At 45.7% G+C, this 25,115-nt stretch overlaps 7 protein-coding genes across 7 annotated transcripts; 5 read left to right on the top strand and 2 right to left on the bottom strand.

Moving 5' to 3' along the window:
* Positions 1-1,656: 1,656 nt before the first annotated feature.
* On the bottom strand, positions 1,657-2,652 carry N7537_002361 (uncharacterized protein; the record flags this gene model as incomplete). Its single annotated transcript, XM_056893419.1, has 1 exon — positions 1,657-2,652. One exon carries the CDS (start codon positions 2,650-2,652, stop codon positions 1,657-1,659), a length of 996 nt encoding a protein of 331 aa, XP_056758414.1.
* Positions 2,653-4,995: 2,343 nt separating this feature from the next.
* On the top strand, positions 4,996-5,967 carry N7537_002360 (uncharacterized protein; the record flags this gene model as incomplete). Its single annotated transcript, XM_056893418.1, has 2 exons — positions 4,996-5,341; positions 5,633-5,967. 2 exons carry the CDS (start codon positions 4,996-4,998, stop codon positions 5,965-5,967), a joined length of 681 nt encoding a protein of 226 aa, XP_056758413.1.
* A 2,699-nt stretch (positions 5,968-8,666) lies between these two features.
* N7537_002359 (cytochrome P450) lies at positions 8,667-10,502 on the top strand (the record flags this gene model as incomplete). The annotated part of the gene is made up of 7 exons (XM_056893417.1): positions 8,667-8,951; positions 9,021-9,386; positions 9,443-9,526; positions 9,588-9,727; positions 9,783-9,950; positions 10,002-10,251; positions 10,305-10,502. 7 exons carry the CDS (start codon positions 8,667-8,669, stop codon positions 10,500-10,502), a joined length of 1,491 nt encoding a protein of 496 aa, XP_056758412.1.
* A 2,464-nt stretch (positions 10,503-12,966) lies between these two features.
* Positions 12,967-15,360, bottom strand: N7537_002358 (uncharacterized protein; the record flags this gene model as incomplete). The annotated part of the gene is made up of 3 exons (XM_056893416.1): positions 12,967-14,739; positions 14,791-15,158; positions 15,213-15,360. The coding sequence occupies 3 exons, from the start codon at positions 15,358-15,360 to the stop codon at positions 12,967-12,969; spliced, it is 2,289 nt and encodes a 762-aa protein (XP_056758411.1).
* A 655-nt stretch (positions 15,361-16,015) lies between these two features.
* On the top strand, positions 16,016-17,092 carry N7537_002357 (putative L-cystine transporter; the record flags this gene model as incomplete). Its single annotated transcript, XM_056893415.1, has 4 exons — positions 16,016-16,056; positions 16,117-16,134; positions 16,205-16,643; positions 16,724-17,092. The coding sequence occupies 4 exons, from the start codon at positions 16,016-16,018 to the stop codon at positions 17,090-17,092; spliced, it is 867 nt and encodes a 288-aa protein (XP_056758410.1).
* A 1,898-nt stretch (positions 17,093-18,990) lies between these two features.
* N7537_002356 (putative C2H2 transcription factor) lies at positions 18,991-20,142 on the top strand (the record flags this gene model as incomplete). The annotated part of the gene is made up of 1 exon (XM_056893414.1): positions 18,991-20,142. The coding sequence occupies one exon, from the start codon at positions 18,991-18,993 to the stop codon at positions 20,140-20,142; it is 1,152 nt and encodes a 383-aa protein (XP_056758409.1).
* An 898-nt stretch (positions 20,143-21,040) lies between these two features.
* N7537_002355 (uncharacterized protein) lies at positions 21,041-21,337 on the top strand (the record flags this gene model as incomplete). Its single annotated transcript, XM_056893413.1, has 1 exon — positions 21,041-21,337. The coding sequence occupies one exon, from the start codon at positions 21,041-21,043 to the stop codon at positions 21,335-21,337; it is 297 nt and encodes a 98-aa protein (XP_056758408.1).
* Between the last annotated feature and the right edge of the window lie 3,778 nt (positions 21,338-25,115).

The raw sequence follows: 25,115 nt of genomic DNA, 5'->3' as shown, positions 1-25,115 counted from the left end.
CTCACCATGTTTTCATTTCCGCCACTACCTGGGCCGCATATAGCCGGCCCTCTTGACCAAGTGTCATATCTCGCAGATGTGATGCTTTCCCTTCGCTACTACGGTATCAACTCGGAGGATTATCCATTGATATATGTCAAATACCACCTTCTCTTTCATGATATTCAAACAAACAGCCGAGACTATCTCGATTCCAGTTATCTTCACCAGCACGAAGGCCTTAATGGCCTCATCAAGGCCCACAAAAAGTCTCCTCGGTTGGTATAAGCTTCAACGTTTGCACCCAGAGTTTTTCTCTGGTCTCAAGGCCTGGTGGGGTATATTCGAGTATGAGGGAGACTTCATGGCTTTGTCAAAAGACTTGATACGATTGGTGGTGAGGAAAACAATGCCGCTAAAGTACTTCAGTTCCTCCAGAAAAACTAAATACTTGCATATTAGCTTTGCTTTCAGCGACTCAGATGAGTTTCTTACCAGTCACGAGAGCGTTTCGATAGGAAGTGTCGCTATCCGAAAAACATTGGTATCTTCGCCAGTAATAGCCCCATCGTAGTTTATGTAGAGACAGTGGACTTCCGGGTAAGGACCTTGGTATTTTGTTCATAGGCAGTCTTGTGGTACCGCAACAACCAAGGATGGTCCATGAACTCGGTGTAAAAGGCCATCTCGCCTCCTACTATGATACTTGTGAAATGGTGTCCCAATTCCGCACTGATTTTGTGTGGTATACCGGATCAACTGGGGAAATACTCACGTTTCAGAAAAACCTTAGCCCTTAAGGTCTAGAGACACTTCAACAGCAGTCTCTAAGATAGTTAAGCAATCATGCCAATTGGTCCCCTCAGTACAAGCGTACGCGGACTTCCTACAAACTGACAATTACTATTACAGTCTTTTACAGATACCGCCAAATTATGTTGTTTGCATACTTGTATAACATACTGAAAGTTTGCTGCATGTCAGATTTGACTGGTGTATTTATCGAAGCATCTTGCGGGGGTTTTTTCCCTTCTTTTCCTTTTGTTTTTTATATTTTTATTTTTTTCCGCATTACGGCGCATCGAAGAGTGTGAGTGGTGACACCGGTTTCCGGAAGTACTGTATCTAACAGCGGTCTACTCTGGGTTGATCTTTCTCCAATCCTTGAACTTACCAAGAAACTACGAGTCTCAACCTACTGCTTCACCATGTCAAACATGCTTGAGATACAAGCTCTCTTCCACATTGGCCGTTCCCTCATCGTGACTTATTGTGACAGCCCTAACTTTGTTCCTCGTTTATTTGATTCGCACTCGTTATTTCAATGGGCTCAACAAGATTCCTGGCCCTTTCCTGGCCAGTATCACTAGCCTCTGGAAATGGGACATAGTAAAATAGTCCGCCTAGAGAAAATGCCGTATGTTAATACTCAACTTCATGAAAATTATGGCCCGCTGGTTAGAATTGGGCCTAACCATAGCGTATGCAACTAAAGTTCATGCGTAGATGTTTAAAGAAAAGACACATTAGATCTGTTTGTCACATTTGACGAAGGACATCAATCTCGAGGAAAAGTTTGGCTAATCTACTATCTATGTTCGTTCTATTGACTTGGACTATAACTAGAAGAAATATAATGGAGTGGCTTTAGCTTAAACAAATGGGAGAAACTAAGATTCAAGTCTCCTTCTTGCCAGACAGCTCAAGGTACTGGCCGGCAACGTCAACAACCATGTCCTCATACGTCTTGAAATTAAACTCGAGATCAATCTCGGTCTGATGAGCATTCCAATTGACGGGCACAGTTGGCTGATTTCCCTGCGTGAATGTGCCGTCCGCAACAGCCTCGGGAAAGTGCTTCTCAACGGCTTTCCAAGCATCGTTGAAGTCGTGGACCTTCGTGACACCGAAGTTCCCAGCTATGCCTTCTTTCAATCCTGCTAGATGTACCTTGGCGGCATCATCCACATGGGTGGCGCCTGCTGGCATAGGGCCCTTGGCAGTCTGCCCAGTGATGGCTGCTAGAAGGATGCGATTAGTTCCCGCATAGAGGTCCTTGACCTCTAGAGCTCTGTCATCCCGACCGAAGACGAAACCGGGGAAGACTTTGACAACAGCGAAAGAAGGCACCTTCTCCTTGATGAACTTCTCGGTGAAGTTCAGCGCTGCAACCTTGCCGGCACTGTATGCGGGGAGCATGGAGTCAAAAGGCCCCGGCAGGTCAGGCAATCTGGTCTCAGCCGTGATTTCCTGGCTTGGGTCTGGAGGGAAGGGCATGTTTGCGAAGACCGAAGATGTGATGACAACCTTCTTCACCGATGGCTCCTTGATTGCGGATGCAAGTAGGGTGCTCACACTCTTGATGTTTGGCTCGTAGATGCCGGTCTGTGGGTCCAGGAACGGCGAAGGGAGAGGTGAAGCGAGGTGAATGACATAGGTAACATCTTTGATAGCCTCATCGTAAGCGCCGTCACTAGTGATGTCAGGAACCTCGACGAATGAGAGCTTGTCTGCCTTCCCAGAAGCAGTTATCTTCGGGTGGGAGGCAAGTGCTTTGGCTTTCTCGGAGGACCGAATAGCTGCTCGGACCGTGTACCCGGCCTGGAGGGCTCCGAGGAGAACTTTAAAGCCAATAAAGCCGGTAGCACCGGTGATAAGAAGGTTGGAAGACATGGCAGATGGGTTCTGTGGGTAGTGGAATGATTGGTTAGGGTGCAATGGGATGAGAGTGATGTTCAAGTCTTGTAAAGAAACCTTGGAGAAGGAAAGGCTCCGGATCCAAGAAATGAGGAGAATCTCCTTTAATAAGGTACTATTTGTAATAGAAAGTACTTGCCCAGGTGAAAGAAGCTAATTCTGTCACCTGACTTCGAATTTCTTTGTTCCTATTTCCCTTTACAATGGTGAAATCTCACAATCACACGGGGAAAGGCGAGCAACCTCAAGCTCGGAATTGCTGACGGAGGTTAAGTCTGTACGTAACTACACATGTGATTGTGTGTATAGCCTAGCTGTAACATTTGAATGTGTGGTGCAGAGAGAGTTTCGTTGGGGCAGAGAGTCCGTTTGGGGGGGGGGGAGGGGGTAGAAAATACATATGTTGGGAGTGTCAGAAGCGTATTCTTTTCTTATCGTCTAATGTATATTTCTATTGAATAATCAGAAATTAAAATTAATCAAAAAGTAACATGAAAAGCAATAAGCAATTACAGATTTTGATACATTAAGAGAAATAGAGCGCTCTTCGTAATCAGCCACCCCATACCTACCTAGACTTTCCAGTGAGCACTTGAGTGCTATGGACCCCGAGAGAAGTCTCACATGCAGGGGCCAACGATTTGGAGGCCGCGTGGGCATGAGGCACCTGCAGGTCCGGGCCAAAAGATGGAGGCAGCGAGTTCCTCATTATGTCTAATAATAGGTATCTGTCCAATCAGCGATAACAGACATTGCCACCTGGGTAAGGGTACCAAGTGCTTCGATCTCGTGTACCTGAATGTAAGGTACTGAACCCAGCCTCATAGCTCTCATAAAGTAAGCCTAGACATCCTCCACTATTCTATATTCCTCTTAAAAATCTTCTAAATTCAGCTTCTATTTGGGAGCTACAATGCTTGCGCTCGGTTCTACAAATGCTCTTGATTCTGGGACCATAGAAAAGACCCGAGAAGGGAGGTCTGGAACAGAAGTAGAGTATTAATAGGGAGGTCGATTGTACATGAAAGTGCCATTATCATTGTGTTCTAACTACTTTATTTTATCGCCTGTGTATCTTTTGTTGCATTCCAGCAACTGCAGAATGTTTTCGTCCATCAGGGGCTCTCTCCTGTTCGCATATTCGCTGCTCCGGTTTCCTTTAGCAGTGGCACAAAGGTCAAAGAGAGTCTGGAAATGCTTGGTTTTACCGGTTGTGGCAGAAACAGAGACCTTCGCACCGAGAAGGGTGTTGATGGAATTCAACGTCCACTTGTCTTTGCATCCCAGGAGATAAATGTTGGCCAGACCTCAAAGCATGGTCCCAACTAAATCACACCATACACGAAAGTCTAATTAAAACAACTCCCCTCGCATCAGTGTGCCACGAGCCACATTATGACGAGGAAGCATGCAATACTCTAACAGAAGTGTGGTCGCTGCCTCAAACTCAGTACGTGATTATCATACAGTGGTGACTGTTCAACGTCTCAAGATTGGAATTGAGGCCACCGAACCCTAGACCAGATATCCCCACCCATCTGAGATCATGTCACCGTGACCCATTCACATCTCCGTCCAAGGCATGTACTCTAGGCAACTACGTCGATTATGCGGTCAACGTAAGTTCTGCCGACGATGTTTCACGAGCACTGTGGTTCGTATAGAAACACAATGTCCGTGTTGTTATCAAGAATACTGGACATGAGTTAGTTTACTCCAATTATATATACAACTGAAGTTCTAGCCTTATTCCATTCTCACATAAATTAAAAAAAGATAATTATGCACTTGGCCGAATTAGGCGCTAGCTTATTGTATTGTCCACACGGCGCCTCTTTATTAATCTTCCAGTTCTGTATTGTCATATTTCACCACTTGCTAATCGCCCACTCTGTATTATACATACCACCCACACTTGGCCAGCTTGGCATTCGGAAACGTTGAGCCTAAACCCACCGCCCGGTTATAAATCTAGCCGTCTCCAGTCAATGCTTATCTATAGACCCGCACAAGCCCATTGGCGGGTAGGGGCCAGTGTTTTTAGTCGGTCACGGGCCGTACTGTCACGCGAAATGAGCCATAGGTGCGGGCTGCGGGTTTCTCCAATCACATCTGCCCAGTTGCCGCGCGATGCTGCTATCCAAGCTGAGCTATTCGACTGCTGGCAGCGGGGCTGCTCCTATCTGCCACGTCATTGGCGCTTCTCTTCTGGGTCTCCAGGAGACGATTCATCAACCTCTATTTTTATTCCCAACTTTCACTAAGATTGATTGTTACTGAATAAACTATTCACGTCGCATACCACGCTAGACCTTTCAAATGGCTTGTCCTCCACGAGATGCCTTCCAAATCGGCTGGATCTGCGCCCTTCCGACCGAGGCTGCCGCTGCTACCCAAATGCTAGATGCGAAATTTGGGATTCTCGAGGAGCAAGATGCAGCAGACTCGAATAGTTACACACTGGGCCGAATCGGCAAACACCACGTCGTGATCGCCTGCCTCCCTGGAGGCCAGTACGGAACTACCTCGGCTACTACGGTCGCAAACAACATGCTTCGTACCTTCTCCAAGTCACTTCGAATCGGGCTGATGGTCGGTATCAGGGGTGGAGTTCCTTCTGCTCATGATATCCGGCTTGGCGATATCGTCATTAGTTATCCACAAGGTACCTGTGGTGGGGTGATTCAATATGATTTAGGGAAGGTTACTGCAGGTGGTGAATTTGAACGAACTAGCTCGCTGAACAACCCCCCGAGAGCACTATTGACCGCAATTGGCACGATAAGAACTGCCAGCCTAACGGATGACCTACGCTACCTAGAATATCTCTAAAGCGCTATCGGAAGGACCGCTCGAACTCGGAAGAATTTCGGCCGTCCTATTGTACAGTCTGATCGACTCTTTACGACGAAATATAACCATCCTGCTTATAAGAGCAACTGTAATAGATGTCTAGCGGAGTGGGAAGAGATAAGAGGTGACCGCGAGGATAGTGATCCACAGCCCCACTACGGTATTATTGCTTCTGGTAATAAAGTCATCAAAGACGGGCGGACAAGAGAGCAGATTCGTTCAGAGACTGGAGCATTGTGCTTTGAAATGGAGGCAGCTGGTCTGATGTTGGACTTTCCGTGTGTTGTCATCCGCGGTATTTGTGATTATGCCGACTCGCACAAGAACAAGGAATGGCTGGGGTATGCTGCCTTAGCAGCAGCAGCATACACTAAAGAGCTGCTGGAGTATGTTCCTGTTGGCCAATTATCACAGGAGAACTTGGTAGTAAATGCATAACAGTAAGTGAAATCAGTCCTAGGTTATTCCTGAATCAACGATCAATTGCTTAGGCCTCTATGTAGATCGATTGAAAGTCGAAATCGAAGGCACAAATCAACGTCTAGACCAAGCAAACAGACAGCGAGATCAAGCGAACAGCCAGCGAGAACAACATCATCGTGACCGCTGTCACCAAATATTCAAGACATCACCTTACGAGGAGCAAAAGAACATTAATCCTAGGAAAGTGGAAGGAACTGTCTATAGGCACTACAAAGCCCTGAATTCACCCGTTAATCAGAGAGCAGCTACAACGATCTTCTCTAGGTATCTGCCGACCCAGGCTACGGGAAGTCTATACTATCCCGATCAATAATCGATGACTTTTTAAAAGCTCTATATCTAGAAGTGACGGTCTATTACTTTTTCTTCAAGGACAACGACGAACAAAATTATCTTTCTGTAGTATTGTGCTCGATACTCCACCAGCCTTTTAGCCAACGGCCTTATCTATTACATTATGCCATCCCGTCCTAGAAACAAAATACAGAGAAGCTAAGAGAAGAGGTCGACGAACTTTGGCGAATTTTGATAACGGCTATGCTATCTAACAAAGCATGTAAGACAATTTGCCTATTCGACGAGCTTGACGAATGCCGTAAGATTGATCAAACTCGACTAATTGAAAAGCTCTAGTCGTTTCACCGCTTACAATATCCTCTAATATAGGACAGCTGGTTGAAATTCCTAGTTACTAGTTGCCCCTATAACTATATCTAGAATAGGATTAGAAGAATGATAGACCGTCTTCTATATCTACATCTAAAAGGAGAGGAAGAAAATGATCAAATCCACTAAGAAATTAATCTCGTTGTAAAGATGCGAGTCAAAGAGCTCGCTGAAAGAGTAGCGTTGTCACGGGACACAGAGTAGTAACTCGAGCAGCAGCTTCTACAAATAGACCACCGTACGTATCTCTAGCTACACTTAGCTATTGACGACATTTAGTCCACATTCGAAGATAGCCTTCGCCCTACTGAGGAGTTAATCCAGTTAATACCTCAATTAGTAGATAAGGCATACGAGAAGATTCTTAGTCGAGTGCCCTCCTATCAATTAGACACAGTTAGAAAGATTTTATAGATTATTATGGCAGCACGGCGTATGGCGCTCGGTATTGCTACCTCCCTACAATCACGGACTACAGCAAAGGCTAGACTTAAATCATCGCAGATAGGGGGGAAAATTCGTCGATTATATAGCCTTTTTGTTTTCATTGATAGCTCTAAGATCTACTTGATCCACTCTCAAAGCTGTCGAGCTCTGAGTTCACTCGTTGCCAAATCGAAAGCTCAACCGGGTAATAATGGTAGCGAGTGATTCTTGTGGCATGTTCTCGACGTTCAAGGTCCGTAGATGATGTGGAAAGGCTATTCAAGGCGAATTGATAACGCCCGAATTGAAATTCGGGGCCTCCATCAAGTAAAGGCTGAGCCATTGGTACAAGTCGAGTATACAAGTGATCCTATAATATCTCGGACAGGTAACGTGGGTGGTAAGCGGCCCCTAAGGCTGGTAAATGCAAGCGAGTGATAAATCTCGAAACACCATTCTTACGGGTCATAAATTACAACTTAGGACTGAAATTTCATTCGCATAAGTTATGGGAAATCTTTTGGACCAGCTATCTCATACTCGAAGTCGAACCGCCGATCAGCGCTGAGGCTGAAAATACATTCAATTTGGCTAATTTTATATTGCTTGCTTTCTCCACCAATCATGATGATTCCGATGATTCCTTCGTGCAGAACAAATTGTTGGATGCTGACGTGTCTCCTGTTTCCTGGAAGAAAGGCCTTAGGTGTCCAGGACGAGACCTTCTGTTTGAAGAAAATTCCGACAAAGTATCACCACATTTATAAAAAAAAAAGAAATCAACTATTTTGTGGAATGAGGGCCGTGAATAGTCGGTACTACATTGATACCGTCGCTAGTGAATTGTTGTCGAGCGGATTGCCTATCATCTGGCTGGTAAATTTGGCGTAAATGTGAAAACGTGGGATTCGTAGCAACGCAACAGGGCACCCACGTATTTACCGGTATTCGCAATCTGGTAGACGTATAGAGCACTTTGCTTACCCACGGACTTTCATTGCGAGCGATATCTGAAGCGGATTATGAACAAAATCGATTCCACGTGCAATTTGCGATCCTAGTAGCTCGACTGTTTGACCAATACGGCCAATTGGAACGGTATGTGGTATATGAATGGACCAAAAAAACCCCTTCTCCCTACCATATACTTTGAACTCATTCTTTCGGTTGGTAGATGAAAACGGCAACCCCAGAGTTGGCTATGAGATGACATAGTGGGAGGCCGTATTCCCGTTTGACATGCAGATATAAAACAGGGCATTCGTCTCGCAGCATCGGCCAATTTCGGATGTGTATGACGCTCGGCTGCATTAGGCTGTGACAAACCCTTTACCACCAGTACGGCAGAACAGCACCAGTGAAAGATTCCGTATGTGAATTACAATCATGTTATCAGGTATCACCTGTAGATTTCCGCTTAGGTATTGGCCCAAAACAATTGAAGCAGAGACCAAAGCTCTCATGTAAGCAAGTAGTGTATTCCAGGCGATTCTGCTGCCACAGCTTTTGCCCCTTCAACTTAATCCGTCCTAAATGACATTCTTAGCTACTGAGAACTAAAAATGGACGAGTATTTGACATTGTTTGCACTTTGTGCGCTCTGCTTAGCCTTTCAATCCCTGCGAACTCGCTATCACGGAGGTCTCAATGCTATCCCCGGACCGTTCTCTGCAAGCTTTTGCAATCTCTGGAAGATCTTGGCTGTCTACAACAATGACATGCCACGGCGTAACATATCTGTGCACAAAAAGTATGGACCAGTTGTCCGAATTGGTCCAAAGCACGTCTCATTCTCAAGCCCCGAGGCACTCCATATTATACATGGATCGAGACAGGCATATCCCAAAGTGAGAAAATCTTGCACCTTGAGGCTCAAGTACCTATGTTATAGCTTGATGGACTGAGGCCAAGCACAGTCCGACTTTTATAAGCCAGCAGCAGCCCCGTTCGAAGGCAGCCCACTGCTGAATCTATTTTCAGTGCGAGATGTCAACTACCACTCGTCGCTTAAAAAGGTAGTTGGTGGTCTATACACGAAAGCTGCGGTTCTTGACCTAGAATCTAAAATTGATACTTGTGTGGAAATATTCACAAATCAATTGCGAAATCGGACTCGGAATGATGGTCCAACCAATGTGGATATGTCCCTATGGGTGCATCTCTTCGCGTTTGATTGCCTCGGGGAGCTGAATGTATCCAAGAAATTCGGATTTCTGGATACCGGCAGAGATTTCAATGGATTTATTGAGGGCTCTGACAAAGTTCTGATCAAAACTGGATTGGTAAACTACTCTGAAAAATACTGCTGTTATGGTAAAATACTGATTCAGCTCCATAGCTCGGCCAAGCACCCTTCCTCCAAGTGATCCGAAGATTAATGGACACCAGTTGGGGAGCGGAGAAGCTCAATCCGGTGCTAAAGGTTAGAAGCCTCCTCATCGAAGGGATTGTGCAGTCATGTTGACATATTCACTCCCTTGTAGTACACCACCACCGTGATTCGGCAACGTCTCGAAAAGCCTACTCAGACTCCGGATATGTTAAACAGTTTTCTAGAGCTCCGGCAGGCTCAACCGGACAGGCTTTCTATTCGAGATATCACTGGATCAATCTACATCAACTTGTAGGTCTCTTGGGCCATCATTGGTAAAGGAAACTGTTGACAACAACTGAATTAGTATGGCCGGTCACGATGTACTTGCTGTTACTCTCCGAGCGATCTTGTACTACGTTGCTCGGTCTCCTCGAGTCGAGGACAAGCTCCGTGCTGAGCTCGCCACCATAACAACGCGCTATCGGTCGACGGATGCATTACCCTACACAGAGACATCGAAGCTGCCTTATCTGTAGGTTCCCAGGTTCTGAAACTCGTCCAAGCACTGATCCTTTTTGTTTAGAGGAGCCGTCATCAACGAATCCTTGCGCATCCATGGAAATTTAGGTCTCATCAACGAGCGTGTCACACCGCCAGAGGGTGCCCGTATTGATAGATACCACATACCCGGCGGAACCATCGTGGGAATAAACCCATGGGTAATCCATCGTAATACCGAGATCTTCGGAGAAGATGTAGAGTCCTTCCGACCAGAACGATGGCTGGATGGACCTGAAGACAGCATTCAGGAAATGAAAAGAAACTTGTTTTCGGTAAGCCCCAGATCACCAACGATCCTGTTTCGTCCAGCTAATGTTTATGGAAGTTTGGCGCCGGCCCTCGGATGTGTATAGGGAAGAATATCGCTATGATGCAGATTTACAAATTCATAACCGAGTTCTACCGTCACTTCACTTCTGAGCTTGCCTCACCAGAGAAGGATTGGCACGTAACCGGTAATTGGGTTACCAAACAGACCGAAATGGATATGCTTGTGATACAGGCAAAACCTAAGCAGGTTTGAACAGAGCTACAGCGCGCGGTTAACTCCCTCGAAGGGTTCAAAAAGACTCTTTCATAGCCGCTGCATAGATCATCATGATTGAGGTAAAAGTACGTTACGATACTTTTTCCTATTAAACATGTGAGTCTGGTTGCACAACATGTTTCTATCTTTCAATATCGATATCAATCTTTCAACGTTCCGTACGCACAAGGCTTTGCCGATTTCATGACTATACCTGAGAGAGACATTGGAAAGGACTGTCAATGACTGGCCTGTCCGAGCTGGAGGGTGCTAACGTGCGAGCGTAGTAGCACCTCTTCCCACACACTAATTTATTGCGTCTCATCAAAGCCGCCGGTATCTCACCTTATGTACCTTGTGATAATTCTGTTAAGTAGTTGAACAGACCTGAAGTCTCTGTAAATACCTAGCCGTCGGGCCCAGTATGCCAAAATGGGCCATAATAGCCCAGTTACTTGATACTGATATCTAGAAATTGCCAGGAGCTTTTCCGAGAGTTAGCGTGACCCCATCGTGAGAGAAGGCCGTTGAAGTAACGGCACTCGAATGGTCCATTATTGTCCGCAACTGCGTGCCCGTCGCCGTATTCTAGAGCTTGATGGTCCTGTCGGCCGAGCCCGATGCCAGGGTGAGCCCATCGCGAGAGAAGGCCACTGAATTAACCCGAACTGAATGGCCTTCTAGCGTCTGTAGATTTGTGCTCTAAGAATTCGTCATAGCTAGTAGTGGCTGTATCTTTGATATTTCGCTAATAAATGTCCCCTTGATGGTGCTTTGTGTCGGTGTAAACGCTAGCCCAGAACATCAGAGTTGTAGTGGAGCAATGCCAGCCATATAAGCATATTGTACCTATATGCCGGACTCTAATGTCTTTATTCCTACTGCCTCGGATATCTTTCCTACCAAAGCTAGTGCCTCTAACCAGTGAAGGAACAGCTTTTGAAGAAAAGAGAGGATTTCAAAATTAGAGATACCACCATGGCTCTGCTCTAGATGATGTACCCAATAATAGCAGGAGTATTCCAAAGCTGCAGGGAGGTGCCGCTGAATGATCTGAGGATTGATATCTTTAGACTGTTTTCCGTAGCTTTCTAGACCACAGAAATTGTGCTTTAGCCGAGTTTCCATAACGCGGACACAATTCAATGTTATTTTTTGATGTCTATTTCCTCCCTTCAACGTTATCTTCGAATCCGAATCTGTTGTACTGGCACTGTTTCTTAAAAGAACATGAAATATTCCTCTCGTTGGAACGAAAGCCACCATGTTGGTCGAAACCGAAGCCGCTAGAGGAACAAGCTATTACGCCTGATACACCTCCTGCTCTGCCTGTAGTGACGCGCTTGAAAAATCCCTCCTGAGAATGGATGGAGAGTCTGGGACCCCGAACACGATGAGAAGTCCACAGATCTAAAGCTAGGGGTTGACTATGGGCGAATGCTGCGTGGTGGATTTGTAGACAGTGAGAGGAGATTTGTCCCGAGTAGGAGTGGACTACATTGGACGCGAAAGGCATTCCTATCTTGTACTTAGAGGTTGCTTTCGATGAGTTCAGACCATTCATTAATACCTCTATATCTATTTTCAGGACTATATGTTATTAATTCGTCAAAACTCGTGGTGTGGATCGTTAAGACCCAGTACCCTCTCACAGTAGATAACATTCAAGCGGTCCGCCTAGTCCGAGCACTTCTAGGGCAAGCCACCACCATTGCATGCATGCACATGCTTAGCTTTAAAATTGCTCTGGCGGCTGATATAATAGGCCTTATGATTCTAGTAGCCATAAGATCAATCACTTTGATACTCGATAACCAATCTCTCGATCGAGTCTCTGGGGCTATTGTCGACGACGACTCCCACTGTGTATGAGTCATGTTATCTTACTATGAGACATAGCTTCTAAGGAAATACTTCTTAATATAGTTGAGTGGGCTTTGGTGAGCGGGGAAGCTTGCCCTAACTTGGCATGTAGTAGCTCCACGAAGATTATCTGAGTTCATTACCAGCTATACGTAAGGTTTAATGTACGGAGGTTTACTGGCGCAGAATATTGTTGAAGATTAATCGACTTTCAGCGTATTTTAAGTTTATTTCTGCAAAAATTCCAAGCGACAGCCTCCGGATAACCCCCAAAAGAAGAGGGCAAATAATCAATACACAAAGGTGAAGACAAGACTAGCAAAAAAGCCAACCAAAACCCAATAAAAGATCTGTTAAATCGCTGGCATTACAAAAAAAGAGATGAGAAAGGAAAATCTAGCTAAAATAATCATTTCGTCGCCTCGAAAAGCACATTCAAGAAAAGAAAACATCTCGAAAGGAGGACATAGCACCGTGACAAGGGGGATCATTTACATCAGCACGGCTCTGAGGCACATAAATCGTTTTGTACATGTCGTAAGCTGGGTCTGTAGTAGACACAAGAGAAAGGAAAAAATAAACGGTACCAAGAAAGCGATCAAGTGAATTCCACACCATGCTGCTGCTGCCTCTCTTGTCGGGTCCGGGCTCGTTCAGCCCGTCTGCGGCGACGATTGTTCGCGTACGAGCCACTCATCTCAGTACCGGTATATGTGGGCGAAGTGACACTGTTTGCTCCATACGGGATGGTGGAAGGTGCAGGAATGGGGGGTGGAGGCGGCATTTGGCTGACTTGGGAGGGCGGTGCGGCCCATGAGGATGCAGGCATGCTCCCCGAAGGGGCCATAGATGCCTGTGGAGGGGCAAGCTGAGCAGCAGAAGCAGCAGCCTGTTCACGTCGCATTTGTTCGTCTTGTTGACGTTCGAGTTCTTCGACGCGACGCCAGCGGTCGTAGCCGGCGTCTTCGTTGCCGGACAAGGAGCCCGCACTGCTGTTGCGACGTCGAGAGCTTCTTCGCTCTCTACGACGGGCCTCGCGACTCGCGGCTGCTTCCTCTTCAGTCAGCCGACGGAGTGTCACATGTCGTCCGTCATTATGCATTTTCACTTTCACAGATACCGGCGGGGAAGCAACGTCGTCCCCTCGGCGCCGGCTGCTGCTCCGATTGCGGCGGGAGGCTGCATCTAGTGCTGCACCAGCGGCTGCACCGGATGCAAATTCTGCTCCATCATGAGCGAGTGAGTGACGTGAGGGAGGAGCTTCAGGCCTCAAGTCACCAGAGAACTGCTGGTGACTCGGGGGCATAGGTGGCATTTCTGATACAGCGCTATGAATAGCGCCGGAGGCGAGAGGCTCTGCGGTAAGAAGAGATTCTCCATGTGATGTGTGTCGAGGTGGAGGACGGGATAGATCGGTTTCAGTGAGATCAGTTTCACTGTATGAACTGGCCCTTCTTCGTGGGTAGAAACTTTCTCCCGCCTGTGGTCGTCGCCTGCTGTTTGCTCTCTGCAACGCCTCGTCTTCATCTTCTCGGCGCTTGATATCCTCCAGCCGCCGTTTCTCTTCATCGTCCTTTTTACCGCGGCTGAACAACCGCTTCACAGCAGCGAAAGCACCGGCACCCAGAACAGCGTCTCTAATCCCATGAGAAGCGTTTCGCTTTGGCGGCTCGGTGAAATATGTGCTGTTGTAGTAGTAGGAAGAGCCCGGGCTTTGGGCCCTACTTGGTGCACGACTTGGTGGTCGATTAAGTGGTGTGCTATGCGTCGGCTCGGGTCGACCATCTTCCAACCTGCTGAGAGATTCATCTGTGTGGCTAGTACTGCGCGAATGGGCAGGCCTATACCGACCTGATTCGGCATCGTCTTCTCGCTTCTTTCGACGGTCCCAGAACTTCTTGGCCATGAGTGCAGCCCCGGCCAGTGCGCCAATCTCGAGGAGTTTCTTGCCGAAACCACCACCACCACCATGATGGCGAGAAGATTCATCGGAATATTTCTCATCAGAAATAGATGTGCGAGAGCCTTCATAAGCATGGCTTGGGTGGCGACTGCTTGTACGTCGTCGAAACATAGAAGCCAAGCCAGCACCTGCAGCGCCAGCCGCGAGAGCTGCTCCCGTGTGATTGCCATGGTGCTCTGAAATTTCTGAAGGCCCTGTATAATGACTGTGGCCACCACCATGCTCACTCCCCATGTGATATCCTTCGACATCATATCGGTAGGAAAGTATAAAGTAAAGTACTAAGTAACCGAAGGCTGTTATTGCGAATAGGATGAACAGGACCTTTGGCGAACCGTAAAGCGTGAGTCCTAGTGGAATTTGTGCAATGCCGAGAAGTAAAAGAGCACGACCCAGCCATCGGTGTAACTAGAATATGTTAAGGAAAGCCCATATACCCCTTCCAGGGGCGTCACTTACCACGAGTTTCAGAGGAACGTGAATACGCTGTCTCTTACTTTCCTTCTTGTGCAAGAACCAGCCCCACAGCACCTGGAAAATGACTAAAACATAGATTGCCAGGCCAATTCCATGATGGGGGTTGGTTAGGCTTCTTTTCGGCCCAACGGCGAACCACCCAAGCACAAACACGACCGTGGTCAGGAGCAAGGTGAGTACCTGACACCAAGCATGCAATTTAAATGCCCAGTACGGATTCCATCGGGAGTAGTATCGGATTAGGAAAATTGAGGTTGGGACAATGCCCAAGAAAACGATTGTTGCAATGACGCCGTGCGCGATGATTATGGAATGGTACCCTGCCATATCTTTGAAACGGTTCCCCATGCCTGTAAAATGTCAGTCATAACCATAAAGCGTAGATTGTTGATGCCCAGACTAACCATTGTATCGCATCGTCTCAAAGTTGACACCCATCAAATTGGGCAGCAGGAAGGTATCTCGCCCAGAGTCCCAGGTGCCATCCCCAACATGAAGGGTATTGGATGCATATGTGCTGCTCCCCGCTGCGGCGAGATCTGAGTTCGACATTTTGCGGATAATTCTCGAACGACGACGCGATCTTCAGTCTGGAATGTCGGATTTACCGAAGGAGATCTTTCGAGATCTCCCGATCCGGGGAATGCACCATGTGATAACGGGATCTAAATTTCAAATGGAATGCCCAATGTCAGGTGGCCCAATTGACTCTATATTGACCAGTTTATGGCACGAAAGGGATCGTGTGACGAGATCTAAGTATGGTTCGAGAGGGCCGTAGAGTAGAAGTCGATGCGGAGCGCAAGGAGAGGAACGGAATAAAGTCGTACAAATTCGGAATGTGAGGTTAGGATATGAATGAAAAAGCGTCCGACAACGCAATCAAGATAAAATAGAAAAATGTACGTCGCACAGGAACCTCGGGCAGGGAGGAATCACAACAAGAGGCTGAGCAATTTCCCCAGTCATCTGTTTTCCTACAACACATTACCGGGCCAACCAGCCGCTGACTCAGGATCTACATCATGACCGCCTTCCCAAATTAGCTAGGTTGTTGACTCTTTTATCTTATCCGTCTTATCCGTCTTATCCTCAGCTGATCTTATCACAAGATTGCGTGCTGTCCTAAAGGGAGCTCGAATCGTTACATCAACACCTTCTCTTCTTTCCCCGCTTGACCATTTGTAATGAGTGTCCTCAATCCAACATGACTCCTCAAATAGAGATATTTATTAACGCTCTGTCCCGGTTTGTGAACTCCTATTTGCACCCCGGGCATTATGAACATGACTGACCAATTTATTCCAGGTGTTTAGGATGGGCATAGTAAGTCTACGTGTTGATTCCGATGTTATATCTCATGTATTACTTAAATTGATGGCTAACTCGCACGCAGCATGCTCTGTTGGTCAGGGTCTTTTTATCCGCAGCCCATCACCAACTGGAAACGCAAGTCTACAGTCGGCTTATCTATCGATTTATCCACTATCAACCCTCTGGGATTTGTCTGCTATGCGATATATACCTCCGCCTTTCTCTTCTCGCCCGTCATTCGTTCACAGTATGCGGCTCGCCACCCGGCCTCGATTGATCCCACCGTCCGATTCAACGATTTTGCATTTGCGGCCCACGCGGTGGTATTGACTATCATGCTGTACACACAGTTCTGGCCTTTCATCTGGGGGTTCCACGTTTCCCGCTTCCAAAGGGTCAGTTGGACCATGGCAGGGATATTTTGGGCGTCTATCCTGACTCCTCTGGTGGTTATGGCGGTTGTATTGGCGCAAAGTCCGGATGGAGGGTATGATCCTTCTACTTGGGCGTGGATTGACGTGGTAGGTGAAAATAAGCCGTTCTTGTTGAATAGGCTTCTAAACCATCTAGAAACTAGAAAACAGAGCTAAAATCCCCCCAGATCTACTCGTTTTCGTACGTCAAACTCCTGATCACCATTGTGAAATATATGCCTCAGGTGGTGTTGAACTACAAGCGCCAATCTACAGAAGGCTGGAACATTGGAACCATTCTTCTGGATTTGGCTGGCGGTGTCCTTTCAATGCTTCAACTGGTGCTTGACTCCAGCGTTCAAAGTGACTGGAGCGGTATCACCGGCAACCCGGTCAAGCTACTGCTAGGCAACGTTACAATCTTTTTCGATGCCATCTTCTGCATCCAACACTACGTCTTATACCGAGATACCCCTGATCTGAAGGGAGCACCTGGTCCGGGCGAGCAAACGCCCCTCTTGGTTGGACAAGATGATGCTGTGCCGGATCGGGTATGATCCAAGACACACAAAGATACATGAGATGAACCCAGTGATCTTGGGGCCAAATTTGAGACATTGGAGATATGTCTCTATTTTTGTAGAAGCAGTGCAGTCTGAGCTTGGATATTTGAGACATTGTGGGGGCGGGAAATTCGGACCACCAAACATTTCAGCCCTGGGGAGACTTGGCGATCTCTTGGTTTTGGGGGGTTCGGCATAAGCCACGATTTAGATGCATGATAGACCGTCCTATTAGAAATGCGATGCTATGTTTTTCATATCTGAGACACACTACCATCGAATATTATTCTTAGACCGAAGACATCCGGTCTCACAACCAGCTTACAACGTACAACGTGCCATTCTGGAGGCATTCAGGCCAGCATTTGCTATTCCTAGGAACCTTTCCAGATAACCTGTCACACAACGCAATAGTTACAATCCACACACTGACTGCATAATAAGCCCGAAGCCACAGTGAGGCTCATCGCCGATCATACTGGAGGACACCGCTCCTCGTTTTGAACGGCCCCCCATATTTGGTCCCCGCTGAACGATATGAGTGGTCGAACAATGGGATAAGCACACATTTGTCATCATCTGACCAATCATAAAACAGGATATGGTCTATCCACAATGCACAAACGGTGCTAGCCGTCGGTGTCTTACCAACGGACCTTTGGCACTATAGCTGAATATGAATTCCAGATCCCAGATTCAACATGAACTCAATTTCTTCGTGTCCGCAATTCCTACTTTGCGTAATGATCGACTATACAGAATAGACCTGGGGGGTGAAAAATATCTGCAAGATATCAATCCTAGCTCCCGACCAGTAAGATACCTCCGCCATGGGAGAGATACTACCTTTGGATTTAACGTTACCCCCAAGCTGACTCAACCTTAAGAAACTGGTAAAAAAAAAAGTAATTGGAGGTAGAGAATCGGAAATTATCTACTATGGTACGCAATCGGGGATTATGTGTATAACTCCAGGCATGTCTTGTGTAATGTTGCCACGGCGAGGCTTTCGATATCTAGATATCATGAACCAGTTCCACGTGTGTATAGCGAACATGTACAAAAGACAAAAAGGATCTTACAGAATACCGCAACACCGGTCCTGGTCATCCCTGGCGTCCTGGGCGTCTCGTGGCTTTTTACTGGCCAATAATACGAGCGCACGATTCATACCTAAGAAATATCATAGTTAATTCATGAAACCCTAACCTCTGGCCATAATCTGCCGATGTCGATCTAGCCAATGTACAGGCCCACGTCGTCATCTTTCAGCCCTACTTTGAAAATGCCCCCATAATTATCCAAATGACAAACCAATACCGGCATGCCATGACTGGAAGATCATCTCTCATCGGGAAGCCAGTAGACCCCGGCCTCAGTCCACCTATTTTGAATCACCCTTGACTCAACTTGACTCAACCCCCAAAGCCGAGGAACGGTATTAATCCGCGGACTGCTCATTTGATTACCAATAATACCTACCCGGTATAATTAACAATTCTATATCAAGCATGGCAGTATTATCAACGTTTCGATTTCTTCTGCGGAACGCCTAGATATTCAAGATTACAGCACTGCCTCCTCGACTTGAGATGGTCATAAATATTCCACTGCCCGTTAGGTCTTAGTCCGAAAGACAAGTTCAGCTCTAAATCTGCCAAAACCCTATAACACATTGGCTTCTCGGTCATCTCGGGCAACAAGATTCAAGCGCTTGGACACTCGTTCATACATCAACGGCAAAATTATACTAAGCACCTATTGTTATGCCAAAGCAGTTTCCCCCAAAAGGCAGCTTTGAGTGTATCGACTGGGAGTTCTCTTTTCCATCATCATCAGAACTATCGTTCCACAATATCATCTACATCTCGGACACCCCCAACGTCTCCAACATGTATCCTAGTCGCCAGAAGTCTAAAAGTACCTACGGCACTGTGCCGGATAGCGCTGGTTACTCCCAGTCCTTAGATCCTCAACATCTGGGAGTCCTGACCGATATCCCCACCAGCGCTCCATCCAGCTCTCACACTCACATGTCCGCTCTTCAACAGATGGACTTTATAGAGGTCCAACCAGACCCTCGATCTTTCCTATCCCCGGGGCACTATTCCACTGGGAGAAGAGGATCGACCGACACTGATACAATTGGCTCTCAATACGCATGGTCCGCTGCGTCTAACGCAGACATCCTCTCAAACTCTCCTCATATGCGCTCCTTTGAGACCCCCGTCGGCCCGACCACATCGCCCTTCATTCAAGGCTATTATCCCCCAGGATCTCTACCCCTCGTTATGGGCGGCCCGGGCGTGTCGGGCTATACTCCCCAGCAAATCGACAAATGGTGCATTGAGAGCGAACCAGCCCAAGACTTCTACCATTCACAACCTTTCGCAAACATAGGTTCTATGCGCTTTCCGCCATCAATAGAAGTGCAACCAGAGCCCTACCCAACATTCAACCCTCAACTCAACACTGCGAACGAGCAGTGGCTCTCCTGTCCACCGCATTCCTCTGATACTATCCCAGAAGCTTTCTTCTCAATCCCCCGATCCGTCTCGGCTCCTCGGTCAGTCCCAGCTCCAACACCCTATCCCTACCAATCCACCGCTACAACCTCAACCGCCTCCTCGCCACCACACTCCCACTCCGACCCAGATTCTCCACCACCTGCACCAGGCTCAGCCTCCGGCTCCGGTTCCGGCTCCAACTCCGGTGACCTAAGCAACTACGGCATCCCAACAAGCGACGGTAACTGGCGCTGCGCCCACCCGGGCTGTTCCTCGCAGGCTGTCTTTCACCGAGGCTGTGATTTGAGGAAGCACTTCAACCGTCACCGAAAGCACCTATTCTGTCGCTATGAGGGATGTCCCCAATCGGCGACGAATGGCTTTAGCAGCAAGAAGGACCGTGCTCGCCATGAGGCGAAGCACAATCCTGGTGTCTTTTGTGAGTGGGAGGGCTGTGGGAAGGTGTTTAGTCGTGTCGACAATATGAAAGACCATGTGAGGAGGATTCATCGGAAAGGGGAGGCTGGAAAGGCTTAGCTGTCGGTCAGATTGCTACGATGACGATTATGGTACTAGCGGTTGTGTCTTGGACATCTTTTATTGTCTTTCCTATATTTCGTGATTTTTGGTTGGTTCGTTTATGTATAACATTGATAGGCAAAGCGGAAAAAGGCAAGGCGAATTTAGACAATGAACGGTTCTGTTATTTAGCGAGGATTTACATTTCGGTTCTATCAAAATTCAACACATAGAATCATACAAAGATAAATGGCTGCAACTGTTTGAGAAATGGTAGAACTATACACCATGATGTAGAGATGTAAATCTAGAATTAAACTCAAGCACTGCCGAGTAATATACTGCCCTAAGAAGCGACTAAAGAGCTTGATTCTAATTTTAACGCTAAACAAGCCCTAGGCCAGACTAACATCATCCTGAGTCTGATAATAGGACTTATTGCAAAAAGGCCCGTGTAATCAACTACCCGTGATCTTCTATGTATCCAAGACGTTGACGCAGAAATAGACCAGATGAAACAAGAATCCCCCATAGGTCTGGATTCTAATAATAGTCCAAGATACTCATAGATTTCTATCAAAATAGTATTGCGCAATTTCTAACCGCTCATTATCATAGGAGTCTACTACTACCCAATTGAGGCTATGTACAGTGACGGAGAGCAGGTGTAGAGTCAAAAACATAAATGAATGCAGGAATTGCCCGGTTGCCATTTCTACCCAGGGTATCCAGGTAACGAGTTCCTGGGAGGCTATAATTCTATGGAGCCAGGGAATGGTCCAAACCATCGATTTTCTAAGCTAGAACCAGACTGATGCGACGGGGCATGCTTTGCCGACTCAGAGCCCTATCAAACCGGCCTCTATACCTAGTTGCTACATATGAGCTACCATCTGCGGAGTAAATTACCAGTCCTATGGCATCCTCATCATCTCCAGATCGGTATCAATGCCAACCATACAACTTGAACAACGTAACTCGATTCTACCAGACGAACGCCTTCGCAGTGAAACAGATCACAGTCAAGCCCCGGCAACACACCCTCACCTGGGTGATGGGTATGATGCAGCGGAGGTTATCAGTATCGTTCCGGGCACCATGGGACCAACCCCAGCCCAGTGTATTGCACCGACGCCCAGGCAAGTGCCAACCCAATGATGGCTACACGAACGGTCAGCCAAATACTACACTAATTGTGAGGGCCTGGGTATGACTAAGGCTATTATTAAGCAGGGTAGTTATCTTACGTAGCTATACCATAGCAATATGATCATCTTTACCACCACCTGGCTTATTCCGTAACACACTGGTAGCATGTCCTTTTAAAGCCAGAGGCCCTTCTGGTTGGGCTTACCACCCTATTATCGAATTCTCCGGTGTCTCTTACGCCCCTAGGTTACTAGCGGTAGAAGGGAAAGCGTTCTGATCGATCATTACCTTTATTATCTTATCCCGTTTCTATCGTTCGTCCTTCCTTACGCTATATACGTTAAACGTAGTACCGCTCCGATAAGCACTTAGGATTATATACCACTATACTCCTCGCGTACCTATCACCCTATACGTAGTTATTTCTAGCTGCGTACGAGGTATCGCGGGTCCGATCACCTGACTAGGGAATTCGTTCTTTCCTTAACCTATAATCGACTTAAGAAAGACAACGAGTAAGCTCTAGCTACTAGATACTACTGTTTTCTATAGGACCCCTATACTAAGGAGTAGTACTAGTTTAGTAAAGTCAATATTTTTCTATAAGCCTTATTTAGTCGTACGGTTTACGCTTCTAAACCGATCTCTATCTAATATACGGTTATCGTATTAAGGTAACGTCTAATACCGCTTATTAATAGGTAGCTATAATACTATATCCTTCTTAGATACTAACTACTTACGTACTTTAACGATAAGGAGAACCTAAATAAGGACCTCTAAACTAAAGAGCTTACTAACGATATCCTCTATATTATATATACTTATAGTACTCCCCCGCTACTAAAGGAGAACCCTTTCCTACCTAACTAGCTACTATAGAAGGACCTCGTAAGGTTAATTAGGGAATTTTAAAAGTACGTCCGGTAAATTCTAGAAGCTCGTCCGACCTAGATATAGGGAAAACCTCCTTAGGAAGAACCTAAAACTCTCTCTTCTAGTAGGAAATAGATTTAGAGGGACCTACTATAACCCTAGAGCCTACCCTAAGCTAGTCTAGTAATACTAATACCGGTTAGCTTCGAGGGCCTAACTAACCTCCTAAGTAAGTAGCTACTCGCTAGCTCTAAGTATACCCTACTAGAATTTAGTCCGGTCCTAATAGTAGGCCTATTATATATAGGGCTATTAAACCCCCTACCGCTAATAGCGTAAGGCGCGTTATAGATTACGATATTAAGAATAGAGCTACGTAATCTCCTTAACGAAGCTATTACCTATACGTATTCTCGCGAGGCTAAGGAAGTTCGAGTAATAGTTAACGACGTTATTATAAATCGTCGCGACGAAATCCGAGGGCTAGTAGGTCGAGACGGCTAAGATACCTATTAGAGTACCGGATACTAGAAAATAGACGACGTTAGCTATTTTATACTAGACCCTACGTTAGATATATATATCCGTATAATTAGGGGAGTAATATACTATATAAACGTTTACGCCTTTCTTAACTAACTTAAGGCTTTAGTTCTACTAAAGTCCGAGGAAGTTATCCGCGCGAATCTACCGTTATACCTACGTAAAGCGGTAACCTAATAGTATAGTATAGAATTATTAGATAAAGAGAGATAGGACTTAAGTATTCGTTCGTTATAGCTCGGTTAGTACGCTACTCTTAAAAAACGGTTTAAGCCTTAAGCGATAGAAGCAATCGTTAAAGTTATAGACCTAGTATCTATCTATTCTTAGCGCGATATACGCGCCGGACGTAGCGTTACCGAATAGGCGTAGAATATACTCCGGGACGCCTAAGTAGCTAAGATAATAGGTACGATAACTATACTCCGCCTAGTCTAGACTCGCCTAGAGCTAGTACTTTAACGTAACGTCCGAGAGCCGATAGTAGCGATAATTATCTCGTAGTTTATAGTAGATCTAGATTTACGATATAGATAGTGGTATAAAATATTAAGACGTATCCGACTATAATAATATCCGACGTAGCCCTAACCTACGCGCTACTAAGGTTAGCGCTACCCCTAGTATAACCCCTAGTATAGCGCTCCCCGTTATACTTATAGCTATAGCGGTCCTAATATATACTAACTACCTTTCCGTACCCGTAATATAGGAACTAATACTCCCTAGCTTATATAGAATCCTAATACTTAGCGGTAATAATAAACCTAAAGAAATATATATATACTACCGCTAAATATACCGTAAGTATAGGGCTAGCGTACGTCGTACGTACTACTATAATAACAAGCTTACCCTTTCTAAGGATTATACCGACCGCGCTCGTAATACTAGTAATAGTTATCGCGCGACTAAGCCTATATAAACTAAGTAGGTTAACTCTTACTCTCTAATAAGCCCTAGAATTAAGTAGGCTACTCTAGTACGGGTTATACCGTACGCTAACTATATATAGACTCTCGCCTAATAGCCGTATATTAGGCGGATCTATAGGAAGTCGCCCCTCTACCTACTAAACCAACTATACCTTATAAAGCTAATATTACTAATTTCCCTCTAGAAGTAAATTAAGTAAATCTAGTATTTTATAACAGCTATTATATATACGACCTATAAGTAGATACGTATTACGTAGACGACGACTATATAAGCTATATAGAATACCCCCTTAAAGAGGATCCCTAGGCTTATTAGTAAGAGTCTCCTTTTTAGGATAATAAGGACGACTAACCCTATTACTCGGTAATAGAGGATATAACCCCTATAGTAACCTACTTATACTACTCGATATTATTCCTATCTAATAATAAGTTATATATATATCTAAAGGACTATATATCGAGGTATACCGCAGCTATAATTAACGATTTAACCGTTACGTATTACGTTTCCTAATATAAGAGTAGTGACCCGGACGCTATACCTATAGAGTTACCTATTATTAAGTCTAACTATATATAGGTAGCCTAGCCGGGTATAGTATATAAGATATAGCGCTACGTATTAATAGTCGTCGGCCTTACTAATTAGCGTAAGCTATTAGTCGTATACCTCGATACCGGATATATTATAACTATTATCGACGTAGACCTCGCTAAGTTACTAGGCCTACCGCTCTAGAAATATACTCCGGTACTAGTTACTAGAATCGGCTTACGATATTTATTATCTATATTTATTTTATTCGACGTCTTCTTTTACGGAGCGGATAACGTAGTATATATCTATATTAAGGCGTATCTAGTAGAAAACCTAAAGGCGAAACTCCTTATCGGAATAGACGTAATCGGCTATAAAGGTTTCCGTCTAGACTTCGATATAAAGACTATTAGGATCCTATTATATATAGGCTTAGAGATCCCGATTTCTATATATACTAAACCCTACTACGCTATCTAGCGTACGGTTTATATAGCTAAATACGTTGTTATTTCGCTACGCTTTATTATATATATCCCTATATAGGTTTAGACGGCGCTCCCTAATAACCGCGACTATATATTTAAGGGACGATATTCCTAAGTCTCTTTCTACTTATATCTTATTAACGCGAACTTTGCCTAGGTATAAGCTATAAACGATACCGGCGACTCGATCGCTATTCGCCGACGAGACTATATTAGAACCCTCTATAAGGCTAATATACCTATAGCTTATATAGTTAAACTAGAAGCCGCGGAACTCGGCCGTTCCCTTATTTACGTAAATATAAATCCTAATACTAATCCGCCTAATAAAGGCTTATATTATATATAGGATAACGGTATATAGCTTACGAACGGTATTACCCTCTAGGCCGGCCTATAGCTATCCTAAGTCTAGTAACTAACGAATCTACTACTATTATACGACGTCTAGGGCGA

Source organism: Penicillium hordei (genome assembly GCF_028827395.1).
Source record: "Penicillium hordei strain IBT 12815 chromosome Unknown utg000001l_segment0_segment0, whole genome shotgun sequence".
NCBI lineage: Eukaryota > Fungi > Ascomycota > Eurotiomycetes > Eurotiales > Aspergillaceae > Penicillium > Penicillium hordei.
Note: the sequence above shows the minus strand (reverse complement) of the source record. Positions and strands in the feature narration are given on the sequence as shown.